This window comes from Indicator indicator, chromosome 14, assembly GCF_027791375.1.
Source record: "Indicator indicator isolate 239-I01 chromosome 14, UM_Iind_1.1, whole genome shotgun sequence".
In the NCBI taxonomy this organism is placed as follows: Eukaryota; Metazoa; Chordata; class Aves; order Piciformes; family Indicatoridae; genus Indicator; species Indicator indicator.
In genome coordinates this window covers 2,758,029-2,772,064 of record NC_072023.1, presented here as the reverse complement: position 1 = coordinate 2,772,064, position 14,036 = coordinate 2,758,029, and the positions used below count along the sequence as shown (strand labels likewise).

The window sequence follows — 14,036 nt, the reverse complement described above, 5'->3', positions numbered from 1 at the left end:
ATGAAACGGGCAGAGTAGTATTTCACCTGCAGATGATCCATTCAAACAAATCCTAACAGCAAGTCAAAGACATCTCCCATTAGCAGTAGCTTCAACACCTCAGCCAGATTCACACATGCAAATTATTTGCAAAACATATCCCAAATGAAAGAATGGTAGGGGTTGGAATAGACTCATGGAGATCATCTAGTTCAACCCTTCTGCTAAAGCAGATTCACGTACAGCAAGCTGCATAGAAATACATCCAGGCAGGTTTTAAGTATCTCCAGAGAAGGAGAACCACAACCTATCACTCTCAAAGTAAGTAAGTTTTATCTCATATGGATGTGAAATTTCAACAGTATCCATTATAAATTCCACATGAATTGATATATCACAGAATGGCTTAGGTTGGAAGGGACCTTAGAGATCATCTACTCCCAACACTCCTGCCATGGGTAGGGACACGATCCACTAGCCCAGGTTGCCCAAGGCCTCATCCAACTTGTCCTTGAACACATCCAGGGAGGGGGCATCCACAACCTCTCTGGATTCCACAGTCCCTCATAACTGAAGAACTTCTTCCTAAGATCCATTCTAAACCCCTCAGCTTTAAAACCATTCCCACTTGGCCTGTCTCTAGACACCCTCATGAAAAGTCCCTCTGCAGCCTTCCTGTAGGATGCCTTCAGCTATTGAAGGCAGCTCTAAGGACCCCCAAAGTCTTCTCTTGTCCAGACTGAACACCCTGAGCTCCCTCAGCCTCTCCTCAGAGCAGAGGTGCTCCAGTCCTTGGATCATCTTTGTGGCCCTCCTCTGGACTCACTCCAAAGGTTTCATGCCCTTATTATACTGGGGAGGCAGGATTGGAGGTGGGGTCTCAGCAGAGTCAAGGGGGAGAATTCCCCTCTTTTGCCCTGCTGGCCACACTCCTCTTGATGGAGCCCAGGACACAATTTGCCTTCTGAGGTGCATGAGGGTACTGCTGGCTCCTGTTGAGCTTCTCCTCAATCAACACCCCAAGACTCTTTCTTTAGAGCTACTCTCAAGCCACTCTGCACCCAGCCTGTAGCTCTGTGAAAAACACTGCTGTCAGTAACAGTTTAATAAATACTCAATGGCAGGCATAGATTTTTACCTGAATTTTATCCAGATACTGGGCAAGCTCAAATTTATTTTTGGACAGCTGTGATCTGTAATCAGAATCCTCTCCTCTTCGTGACAGAATTGCTTCTTTCTGGGAATCTATTTCCCTCTGATAGTCAGCTACATCCTGGCGCAACTGTTCGTTCTGCACAGGAAGCAATCCAAGCTTAAACCTCTTTGCAAGAGGTGAAGACAAAGTTGTTGCTCTTCTACTAAGCTAACACAAAAAGCTAAAGCAGTCCAAACTCATCCAAATTCCTACAATCTACTTTTAAAACCAACAACTTAGAAGCCTCACCTTTTTCATTATGCGTTTTTTCTTCAGATTAAAAAGGAGAGAACAAGAGCAAGAAAACAAAGCATGAAAAAGATTAGAAATGATCTTTGCTTTAGGAAGGCTAAACAGGAATTAATAGAGACAAAATAAGAGTTTTCTATATACCTGAGCACGTACTGCCATCCAAACACATACACCATAGAATGATGGAATGGTTTGGGCTGGGAGGGATCTTAAAAAAGTGTCTCAAGAAAATCATAGAATGGTAGGGGTTGGAGGGGACCTCCAGAGATCATCCAGTCCAATCCCCCTGCAAAGCAGGATCACCTAGGGCAGGCCATACTGGAACACATCCAGATGGGTTTTGAAAGTCTCCAGAGAAGGAGACTCCACAACCTCTCTGGGCAGCCTGCTCCAGGGTTCCAGCACCCCCACAGTAAAGAACTTTCTTCTCATGTTGAGGTGGAACTTCCTGGGTTCCAGTTTGTGTCCATTGACCCTTGTCCTATCACTGGGCACCACCAAAACCAGACTAGCCTCTTTTTCATGACATAAACCCTTAAGGTATTTATAGACATGAATAAGATCCCCTCTCAGCCTTCTCCTCTCAAGGGCTAACAGCCCCAGGTCTCTCAGCCTTTCCTCATTAGTCAGATGGTTCAGTCCCTTCATCATCCCTGTAGCCCTTGTTGGACTCTTTCCAGTTGATTCCTGTCCCTCTCGAACTGGGGAGCCCAGAACTGGATACAGTATTCCAGATATGCCAGGTGTGAATGACTGAAAAAATTCTAGTAAGGAAAAAAATGTTAACTCTGCCTTTACTGTTATTGTCAAACTAAATGTTGGTAATTTTATTTGAAACAATCAATCTGAGCAAAACCATCATGCTTAAACCAAATCCTATCTAATAGCCAAATCTATTTGCCAATAGCATTTCAGAAAAATAGTAAAGACTCAAAACACAAAATCCAAACAAAATTACAGCACTGTAGGAGTCTGTAAATTCAGATGTTGACATCTCCTAATCTCAATCAACTCTTTATTGATTCAAGGAATGGTTTGGGTTGGAGGGCACCTTGAAGATCACCTAGTTCCAACCCCCCTGCCATGGGCAGGGGCACCTCCCACTAGACCAGATTGCTCCAGGCAAGATTGTTCACTGGAGCACTATGTATTTTCTAAATGTGAATAAAATAACATATTTCCTTTCTACCAGTAAGAAAGAAATGTTCTAAGACAGAATCCTGACTCCCCAAATATTATAAATGTAGCAAGCTAATAATATATTTATAAATAAAGTTAAAAATACAGTACATGGGCAGCAATTCTTTACTAACCTCCCTCCTTAACTTGATGTTTTCATTTTCAGCATCTTCATTCTGAAGAGCAAGCTGGAAAAAGATGGAAAACCTTGACATGGATCCCTAACAGAGTAAACTATGGAAAAGATGAAGTCCAGAAACAAACAGAACATGAATGCACAGCAGTCCTATCTCATCAGTGATTTTTAATGTCAGAAGCTCTTTTCAGAACACCTATTAGAGATGTCAGGCTGGGGTCCTTCTCACCTGTTCATTCACTTTCTTCTCTTTCTCCAATTCTTTTTCTGTATCTGTTAACTGTCTCTCTTTTTGTTCCAATCGCTTTTCCAGTTGGCAGATCTCATCACGCAGAAAACGAGTGTCATTACCACCAGCAGATCTTTGTGCCACCTGAAGAACCATCAAATAATGCTATCAGTAATAACATTACAAGGTTGTGAATGCTCCCTCCCTGAAGGTGTTCAAGGCCAGGCTGGATGAGGCCTTGAGCGACACAGTTTAGTGGGAGGTATCCCTGCCAATGGCAGGGGGGTTGGAACTGGATGATCTTTAAAGTCCCTTCCAACCCAAACCTTTCTATGAAGCTATGAAACATAAGACAGTTCTTAAAAATAGAATTAAAAATGCAAAGCAGATGGTAAGACTAACATTCATCCTGTTCAGGAAAAGGAACAGGAAGGGATCACTATCTCCTTTCAACAAAAACCAGAAATCTCAAACAATAAATCAGTTTATTCAGATATAAAATTTTCATTGTGCAGAGAGCGCTTCAGAAATCTGAAGCTGGTGAATATTCAAAAGCCAATAAAAATTATTAGCTGATGCAGAGCTATTACATCTCTCTGCTAGAATAAAATACTAGTTTAGAAAAATGCATTCTAAAATAATCAAACAGCATTCTCTGTACTAACAAAGTTTTAAAACATACCTGTAGTTCATTTTCAAGCTTCATCAGTTTTGTTTGAAACCGATTTTCTGTTAAAATAGAACAGAAATAGCTAAGTTAGACTGGAGATTAAGAAGAAATTCTTTACAGTGGTGGTGATGAGAGACTGGAACAGGTTGCTCAGGGAGGCTGTGGATGCCCCCTCCCTGGAGGTGCTCAAGGGCACGTTGGATGAGGCCTTGAGCCTCTAGTGGGAGGTGCCCCTGCGCAGGGGAGTTGGAACTAAATGATCCTTAAGGTCCTTTCCAACCCAAAACCATTCCCTGAATCTATGAATGCAAAAATACATGAAAAAGCAATGGTTAACCTAAGCCTTCAAATATTGGGCTTCACTGAAATGACTGACTCCAGAGCAGTTTTTATTTTATTCAACTCTCTAACTTAAAAACCAAGTGAAAAATACAAGCAACAAATCATAAATTAGCTTGCTTACCACATTTGGCTTGTTCTTCTCCAGCTTTTTCAACTTCTTCTAGTGCCAACTCTACCTCTTCAGCTTTCATCTGGGGAAAAAAAAAGGTATAGTAAAGAAAGAAGAATTATTTACTACTAACATACATTAAGATTGTTAGTGCTGGGACTTGGGGGTAGATCTTTAAGGTCTCTTCTAACCCAAACCATTCTATGAATCCTTTCAATGCATCTATGAAATACAAGAAAGTATGAGAGATTTACAGGATCAGTTTTAGGACGGCAGTTTTTCTTCATTTACAGTAACATTTTTATTTAGTCTAAAACATCTAGCACAAAAACTTGCATTAATGTTTAAATCCTTACCAATAGCTTACCATATCCAAATAGTTCTTGACATACTCATTTTACAGAATCACAGAATGTTAGGGGTGGGAAAGGACTTCTGGGGATCATCCAGTTCCAACCCCCCTGCCAAAGCAGGATCACACAGGTCACACAGGAACACACCCATGTGGGTTTTGAATGCCTCCAAGCAAGGAGAATCCACCACCTCTTTGGGCATCCTGTTCTAGTGGTGCTGCACCCCCACAGTAAAGAAGTTTCTTATGTTCGGGTGAACCTTTTGTGCCCAAGCTTATACCCATTGTTCCTTGTCCTATTACTGGGCACCAGTAAAAAGAGCCTGGCACCTTCATCTTGACACTCACTCCTCATATTTATAGGCATTTGCATTTTTGGTCTATAAAAGTTAATGTTCCTTAACATTTCTAACCATAATTAATGTTCCTCTGCATTAGCCCTAGTCACTTCCCACTGCCATTGCCATGATTTCAACAGCTTCAAGTAGATACTCTAGAGCAAGCAACTATTTAGCATCTAAATGCTCCTAGGGGAAGAAGGAAAAAAAAAAAAAGAGTATGATGCTTTTATTAAAAAAAAAAAAAGCATCTGCTAAATGTTAGAAAGTGAAGCTTAATACCTTCAGTAGTGACTGAGTAATTTTAAAAAGCTGTATTAGCTGTTCTGGAGTTTCCATTTTTAAGTCTTTTCCATCAACCTAAGGAAAGAGACAATAGTGTTTTTATACAAATATCAATGAAATCCACCAAATAAATAATCTTTGTATGTGAAAGGCTAGAGACAGTTCAGGGAGGAATGAACAAAACCCTAATGTTCTGGTTTTCCCCTTAAATACCTTGGACATGGTCTCCAGCAGTTTTTTTGCTAGTTTCTCTTGATTAGGCAGAGCATCTGGATCAACTTTCATAAGTTTCTTCCAGTCTAAGATGGGTGCCATGTTGAGCTTACAATTTTTATCCTGGACATAAAATGAAAACAATAATCATCAGGCATTATCAGTGCTACTGAATTTTATGTCATTTGATATAAAGGAGGCAGGCCACTGAACCACACAGGGTGATTCTAATGATTGTGTTGATTTTGTAACACTAATTGACGCTACACTGTGTTCACATTTTGGTTTCCTGTGGACACTGGAGTTTGTAGTAAAAGCTTTTTTTTTCCCTTTTAGTTAAAAATTACATCATGCTTACTCAATGAATATGTGGCACAGAGAAGACCAGCACACCACACCAACCTCCACTTTAACATCCTTCTTTTCCTCCCCACCTCTCAATGGAGAGGTTTTGTTCATGAACAATCTCAAATGGAAGCTGGCTGAACCTTGTAGGTTGGAATTCATTGGAGGTCTTATAGGACAAGTCATTACTTCAAATATTTCAAACAACCAACACTTGCTCCAGTTTGACACAATAAGCATCCATTTCTTGGCATTCATTTCTAAGATACTAAATTCGTGTATTCAATACCATTTCCAGTTGACTGGAAGCCTTGAGGAAAGAGTAGAAAGATCACTTGAACTGATAAAAGAGTAGAAAGGTTACTTGAATTGATAAAAGAGTAGAAAGGTTACTTGAATTGATAAAAGAGTAGAAAGGTTACTTGAATTGATAAAAGAGTAGAAAGGTTACTTGAATTGATAAAAGACAGTAGACAACTTGGAAAATGAGAAAAATCTCACAAAGTGATGCAATTTCAGTCCACTGTTTACTTACTGGTTGCTATGGGCCACACTGATGTTTCATACACCTGAATGTCAATGCAGCACCTGAAAAAAGGCAGAAAGGATTGTAAATACTGGATTATTCCGTTCTCTGGAGCTCACTCCAGCCTTTATTATCAATGTTGCAAAAATCAAAAAGAATTCAAAATTCTGCCAACTTTAAACCAAAACATTTTTGAATCTACTTATTGCCCCAGCACACTGCTGGCTCATCTTCAGCCAGCTGTCAACCAGCACCCTCAGGTCTTTCTCAGGCAGTTTTCAGCCACTCTGCCCCAAGCCTGGAGCATTCAGGGGATTGTTGTGACCCAAGTGCAAGACCCAACACTTGGCTTTGTTAAATCTCATACCAATGACCTCAGCTCTTCGATCCAGCCTGGCCAGATTCCTCTGAAGCAGAGGCTTCCTACCCTCCAGCAGATCAACATCCCATCCAATTTAGTGTCATCTGCAAACTTACTGAGGGTGCCTTGATCCCTTCACCATCATTGATAAAGATGTTAAAGAGAACTGGCCCCAGCACTGATCCCTAGAGATCACCACTGGTGACCAGCCAGCAACTGGAGTTAACTCCATTCTCCACCACTTTCTGGGCATGGCCATCAGCTAGTTCTTAACCCAGCAAAGTGTCCACCCATCCAAGGCATCAGCAGACAGTTTCTGCAGGAGGATGATGTGAGAAACGGTGTCAAAGGCTTTACTGAAGTCCAGATAAGCAAGCTTAGGCTGCTGCTGATTTTCAAACTGCACTACCCAGACTAATTCTCACCTACCGGCCTGCAGAGATCTAGACTACAAAGCAGCACCCACAATGGGAACTTGCACAACGTTCCTGGTTTTTTCCAATTTCTGTATTCCAGCCCCAAGAATGTTGTGCTGACAAGCCATAATGCCTCCGGGATGCTGCTAAGGGCCAATTTTGCCTCTTTTTCACCCGTCTCAGCTGGTGAAATTCCCTTAGTTTGCCTTTTTTGTCCCTCCATAGACAAATTCCCTTATTAAGCGGCCACCTTCACGACAGGGCACAGCTGAGGAGGCATCAGCGGAGGGAAGACACAAGAGGCTGGGATCTGCTGGGGCCAAGCCCCCGTCGGGGCTCTTCTGGCTGGGACCCCTGGCCCTGCTGCCGCTCCCGGCCCGGCTGCCCGCCCGCTGTCCATTTTGCCGCCGGAGAAGCTGCGGGCAGCCCCGCCGCGCTTCGGGCAGCCCCGCCGCGCTTCGGGCCTCTTTTCCCAGAGGGCCTCAGGCCCCTTGAGCTCACCGCGGCCCCAGGACGGCGCCGGCCGCTGCTAGGCGACGCCATCAAACTCTCCCGCCGGCTCCGCTCCCGAGGACCCCAACAGGCGAGGGGAAAGCCAAGCCTCCCACGTCACGAAAGGACCCACGGTGCCAGCCCGGCTCTCCAGCCTATGCAACAGAAAAACGGCTGGGAGCCCGCTCGAGCAGAACCGTTTAACGGCCCCGGCGGGACCACAGCTCCCAGCATGCCTCGGGACGCGCGGCCCCGGCGCTTCCCGGCAGCCTTCGAGAGGGGAGCGGGGTTCGGGGCGCACGCGCGGTGCCTGGCGGCAGTAAGCAAGCCGTGGGCGGCGGTGCCGGTAGCGCTCAGGCCGTTCTCTCCCTGGCCTCAGGTAGGGTGGGCAGCGCAGAGCTCACAGAAGGATTTGGCGGGTAGGAGGGTTGGCTGCTCGGGTCTCTTCCTGCCCCCCCCAACGCCTGCCGTTGCCCCTGATAGCTCCATGTAGCCAAGGGTGGTCGTCTGCCTGGCAGGCCGCATACGTGAGCCCTCCGCGCTCTGCCGAGGGCCTCGGTCTCTACCCGCGTTCCCCGGCCGCTTAAGCGGGGCACGGCCCCGCTGCCTTCCTCAGGCTTGCTGTCGGCGGCCGCTCGCCTGGTCCCGTCCGCCAGTCGCCCTGGGCTTGCTGCAGGGCAGCGGGCAGTGGTGCCCGCCTTGCCGGCTGGCTGGAGGGCTGCAGCACTGCCCAGGTACACCTGTGCCTGACGTGTGAGCGTGGAAGAGTGGGGGCCTGGCAGGTAGTTTGCAGAGCAGTACAGGAAAACAACGACGTGTGAACTATGCGGGCCTTTTCAGGATAAAGATCACGCCTGGAAACTTTTCATCCCTTTTGTACTGGTGGTCAGCGAAGAGGTCTGAGCTCTGGCAGTGGTCTGATGACCCAAAATAAGTTGGAGGTCCTGCGTTTTAGCTGAATAGGTGTGAAAACATCTGTTCCAGATACAAGGGGAAAACCAGCAACCGTTTGAGGGGTGTGTATTTATTCGTCAGCTGTGGAGAGCTGAAGAGGATTTGGGTTTTTTGTTTGTTTGTTTGTTTTTTTGTTTTTTTTAACGAGAATAGAAAGGTGATCATAAAGGCATCTTGAGAGCTTTGCCTTTTCCTGGCTTATACATTACTTTCTTTGCTGTCTCTTAATTAGCATTGATAATGAAGGCTGACAAGGCACAAGATACTTGGCACTGGTTGTAGTTATGTAACTTGTTTAGGTCGTGGCATAACTCTTAATTCTTGATTGAAAGACTTTGTATACTTCAGCCAGAGATGGGTTAATTGCAGCTCTGTGTTGGGTACCACAAGCTAATTGTTTAATTAGGGAAGGGGAAGAGAGTGAATTGTTCTTCATAAAAAGGAAATAAAAGCAAAACTTCATGGTAGTTAAGTGAAAAACAATGATTTCTTAGCAGGAGGGCTTTTAGAGGTGAAGCAGATGATCCACAGAGAATAATGCTGCTGAGCTTTCAGGAAATTGATCCTCCTGTGACACAGAAAATAATCAATTGATGGTAAGATGCTTCGGAATAGGAACTCTTTCTTTTATCCTCATCATCAGGTTAACAAGCTAGTAAGGCCAGTACAGCTATTTGATGTGTGTTGTTTAGTGTGCTTCAGCATTTTCTGAGTGGTTTTCCATCTTTTTCTTGAGTGGTCTTCTGTTACAGAATCAAGAGAAAATTGTGACTGCATGCACTAGTAGTGAAATCACATTTAGGTTAGAATTGTGTAGTGCAGGACGTGAGGAATATTGATGTAGAACTCTAAGGGATTTTGAGATGGGCATGAAAACTTCCACAAGTGAAAAAGAAAAGGACTGAAAAAAGTGGCAGTATTAACAGAAAATGAGAAGAGGTTTAAAATACAGAATGGGTGGGAACAAATTAATTAGTTTTGCTTTTGTTCTGCATCACATCTAATTGTGTAAGTCAGTCACCTTTTAGTGGGAATCCCTGCTTGTAGTTCTGGAGGTGAAGAGCATTTTGGTTCCATAGTACACAGCTTGACCTACCCTGAGAGAAGATTGAGGCAGCCATGGTTCAACCAGAGTTTTGATAACAGTGTGCATTTCTAAGATTCTAACCCAAAACCTGTAAGATGAAAAAAAACCCCAAAACTAAATTCCTGGAATGTTATTACAAACACTGCAAGAAGTGGCAAACAGCCTGAGCATACTAAAAAAGGACATGCAGAGCAGAATCTAAAGGCTGTCTTCTCAGCTGATGCCACCCATGTAGCTTTTGTTCCTTTATTTTATTTATTTTCTTTTCATTTTTACTGCTAACAAACATGAAGTTTCTGCTGTGGTGTTTCTAGAACACTGAGAGTATTTTAGAGATAGTATTTTTGCATCAGTGTCTTGTGAGGAAACTGATCATCTTCTATAGAATTACAACAAATATAATAGGTATTACTTTGTTACTGGGTGAATGTAGAAAAACAAAGCAACAAAAGAAACCCCCAAAAGCCTGAATTTTTGGCTTTAAAGTGTGAGGTTCTGAAGATCATCTGAAGCTATAAAATACCTTCAAATACATATCATACTCAGGTGGTTTGTGTTCCAGCTGACTGTTGCACCAGTTGCATGCAGCAAACTGAAGATAATCACAGAGTGGCTTGGGTTGGAAGGGCCCTTCAAGATCATCTACTTCCAAACCCCTTGCCATGGGCAGGGACATCTTTCACTAGGTCAGGTTTCTCAGGGCTCCATCCAACCTGGCCTTGGTAAACCACCAGCTCAGCCAGTGTGGGTTTAGGTTGTTTTGTTCCTTGTTTGTAGCAGAGTGCCTTACATGTCCTGAGTGTTAGTTCAGCTGCTTGGTTGCCAGCAAGCTCTTCACAGACTTCCTCCTGGGAAATCTCTCATCTGGGCTGCAACATGTGTTCTGACTCCATGTCAGAGCTGCAATTCCTCATCTGGCTGATCTCTCAGAACTGTATGAAGAGAAGGCTGGGGGCCATTGCCTTGCTGGGGAATGAAGAGGATTTCAGATTAATTCCATTCCTCTTGATCCTGTAGTATTTGCAGAGGAAATTCACTGCAATAAAGCTTTCCTTATTACATTTATTCTGCTCTAGGATATCAGCAAGATGAAAGAGGAATCCAGACATGGTTTACATTCTTCCATCTTCCCAAATACTGCTTGGCTTCTCCTATATGAGATTCAAACCAAGTAATTTCAATTTTAACTGTGCATCTCAGTTGGTTTATTGGAGGTTACACCTCAAGTGACATTTTTAGGAGAAGGTAACTCTAAATGCTGTGTTGGAAAGAAACAACAGAAACAAAATTATGATCTCTTTCTGTCTTTGAACACTCATCAAGTCAGGAGAAACAATAGGCATTTTAGCCAAAAATAAAAGTCCAGGAAAAGCAGCAAGTAAGCAAGACAAATCAGGAGATTGACAGAGCCTCAAGAGCTGAATTAAAACGCCATTTTAAGTGACTGCACTACTGGATTTGGTAACCTATTGTGTGTTTCTCTGCTGATGTTCATCAGTTCAGCCACCACTTTTTGCTCACCTATCTAAAAATAAATCTAGGAGTGATTTATTTATGTGTATAATTTCTTCTTTGTTTTCAGAGCTTTTCCAGAATCTGCCTGATCCTTATGGAAATTGCCTGTTTTTTGTTTTGCCTTTTTCCCTTTCCAGCAGCCTGATTAATAGAAGAAAATTAAGTTCCTTGAGATTTATGTAATAATTATGCTTCACATTGCACACACAAGGCACTGATGATCAAAATGACACTGTGGAGTTGAAGACAGTTGCCTTACTGATGCTTACATCGTCTTCTCCAGAGAACACTTTGATTATGGTTGAACATGCAGACATCCTGCTATGACTGAAAAATTCCATGTGGAATTTGGAGATATACAAACATTCAATAAAGCCTGAATGAAAATATTCACTATCTCAAATGTGAGGTTAAAAAAACCTGAATCAGTCTGTAAGTTGTAACAACTGATGATCCATTTTGGGTAATGCCATGGTTCTCAAATTCTCTGTTATTGCCACATCCTCATGTCTTTTTATTCTAAAGAATTGCAAAGTGTCTTGCATAGAATATCATCTTTGAAGAAGGATTGGTCAGGAATTGTTGTTAGGCTATCTAAGTGCCACTACCCAGTAGAAGAATAAAAAAAAAAATGTATGTTTTGAGCTTCTAAAGTTAGGTAGTGAGATGTGTCTGACCAACACAAATAGATTTCCTCCTGCAAAGGCTCTGTTGCTGATGTAAGGTGGCAGATAGCTTGGTTATTAGGTGCTAGCTAATTATGGAGTGCTAAACAGCTGTTGGAATAAATTCATCCTTCCTAATTTTCCCTAAAGTTCATGTGGGCAGAAGATGGTTTCCACACTTCCAAGTCTCCCAGCTGAGGATACTTTCAGAACCTAATTGCACGTTTTTCTATTAGTGTTGAATTTATTTTTGTGTGTGTGCAGGCTACTCTATTTTTCAGTATGTGTTGTTAAACCATCTGTAGTGTGATGGATTTGGTAGTGACTGTAGCGAGATGCTTTGCTTTGCTGCTTTTCTCAAAGTGAGTTGGGCTTTCAGTTGTTTCTTTTTGTTGTTGTTCTTGGGTTTGGTTTGTTCTATCTTTTATCTGTAATTCTTGTAGAAGACTGGTTGAGCTGGTAGAGGATTCTCAAGAAGTTAGAAGAGGACATCTACATGCCTTACAAACCAAACCTGCTTGAGAGCTCTGGTTCTTGCCTGTCCTTTCCACTGAATGTCTCTGCATCAGTGGAATGCCAGATGCAGATTTCTGTGCCAAACAACTTGAGAACATCAGACTAACAATCAGATAGGCATTGTTTCTCCAAAACCAGCTCTCACAATCATGCAGTTCCTGTTTCATAAGGCTCCTCTTGTCTGCTTATTGTCTTCAGCTGTACGTTTTTCATGATGTGGTTAGATACTGTTGTAAATTAAATCATCCAACAGAAGCCTTGGTGCTAAAGTATGTGTCTGTCCTGATTCCACCCATGCACCTGGGGCACTGTGGCTGTTCCCTAGACCAGGAGCTGGCAGTGATGCAGCCCAAGGGGCAGCTGAGCTGTCTGATGGGCAGTTGTCAAGGTAGCTGGTAGGTGAGATGAAAAAATACCTGGAGGGCTGATCAATCTGCTTACATGTGTTGGAGCAGTCAGTGATGTGGTTCTCCATCCCAGCAGGCAAACAAGTTGTTAAGCAGCCTTGGACAGGTTATTTATCACTACATCAGCCCTGGGAGTGGTGAGGCACTGGCACTTGCAAGACCATACTTGGTTGGATAGCAAATTTCAACACGTCTGTTGGGCAAGAAGGGGAATCTATCCAACTCATTTGAGCAGCCAAATCATACCAGTGCCTCAGCAGCCTCTTGCACATCTGTGATCTGTGATATTCTCACTCTTGCACAGTCCTTATATGGCTTCTGCAGTACTTGCAAACCTCAGACATAACAGATTAGCTGGCGTGAGAAGAGTATTGGCTGTCAAACAGCAATTACTGTTTTCCTCTGAGATTAATGGCAGCCACTTATTCCTGGCTTACCAACTGCAGATGAGCTTTTATAAGCCTCCTGCTTTAGTCTTGCATTTTCAGCACGTTGATCATCATTCCAGGTCCAAAGCTTGTAGTTTGGTGGTGGACCCAGCTGTAGTAGTAGGTAGGAAATAGAAGTTCTGATGATGAGCCTTCCTCAAAATCTGACTTCTTATGCTGTCATGAGGGACTGCAAAGCCACACTTACGGTTCAATTCAGCAGAACATTAACTGCCTTGGTGGTAAATGACTCCATGTATTTTTACAGTATACTGCGGGAAAGTAAGACCTTAGAATGCCAGAATGAAGTCAGAAGTAGTAAAGTTTCTCTGCTACAGTTTTGTGTGAGGTACAGATTGTGTATGGCCTTTTCCCAGTTTTCTCTTTGTGCTTGCCCTGGAAGCAGATTGCTGCAAATCTCCCAGATTTTCTTTTTTGCTCACCTGTTGCCAAGACCTCATGGTGCCTTTACACACAACAGTTTGGGAAGGGTGTTGTGTGATGCGTTTGAGGTGACCAAGCTTCACACAGTTCAAGCAGAGCGTTGTGTGACTTGCTGCTAAACCCAGAAAAATGCACTTTGCTGCCTATGTTTGTTCCTTACAGTGCATTTATAATTAATACTAATCAGCTTCTTAATATGAGAATATTAATAAGCTGTTCAGAATTGCCTGGATTGTCTGTGGCTCTTGAAAAAAACCAATTACAGCTGTGTGTTTGCAGCCATACCTGTGACGGAAATGTGCACATAAAGGAGAAGGTGAATGGTTAAATACAGAAATTGTGATTCATAGGATGGGTTGAGTTGGAAGGGACCTTTCAAGATCATCCAGTTCCAACCCCTCTGCCATAGTCAGGGACTCCTCCAGCCTGGGCTTGAAGACTTCCAGGGAGGGGGAACCACAACCTCCCTGGGCAACCTGTTCCATTGTCTTACCATCCTCACTGGAAAGAATTCCTTCCTAGTCTCCAGTGGAAATCTCCCCTCTTCCAGCCCAAAGCCATTGCCCCTTGTGCTGTCACTACAAGCCCTTGTAGCTCTCAA

The 14,036-nt window shown here is 43.3% G+C and overlaps 1 protein-coding gene across 1 annotated transcript in view; it reads right to left on the bottom strand.

Moving 5' to 3' along the window:
* Positions 1-5,381, bottom strand: part of CEP290 (centrosomal protein 290) — a 51,109-nt gene extending 45,728 nt beyond the window's left edge. Inside the window, exons 1-8 of the mRNA XM_054386762.1 lie at positions 5,280-5,381; positions 5,064-5,141; positions 4,104-4,173; positions 3,653-3,699; positions 2,971-3,114; positions 2,740-2,793; positions 1,424-1,444; positions 1,118-1,270 (exon numbers count right to left, since the gene is read on the bottom strand). Of these exons, the coding sequence (XP_054242737.1) occupies positions 1,118-1,270; positions 1,424-1,444; positions 2,740-2,793; positions 2,971-3,114; positions 3,653-3,699; positions 4,104-4,173; positions 5,064-5,141; positions 5,280-5,381 (669 nt within the window). The remainder of the gene's footprint in view (positions 1-1,117; positions 1,271-1,423; positions 1,445-2,739; positions 2,794-2,970; positions 3,115-3,652; positions 3,700-4,103; positions 4,174-5,063; positions 5,142-5,279) is intronic.
* Positions 5,382-14,036: the final 8,655 nt, after the last annotated feature.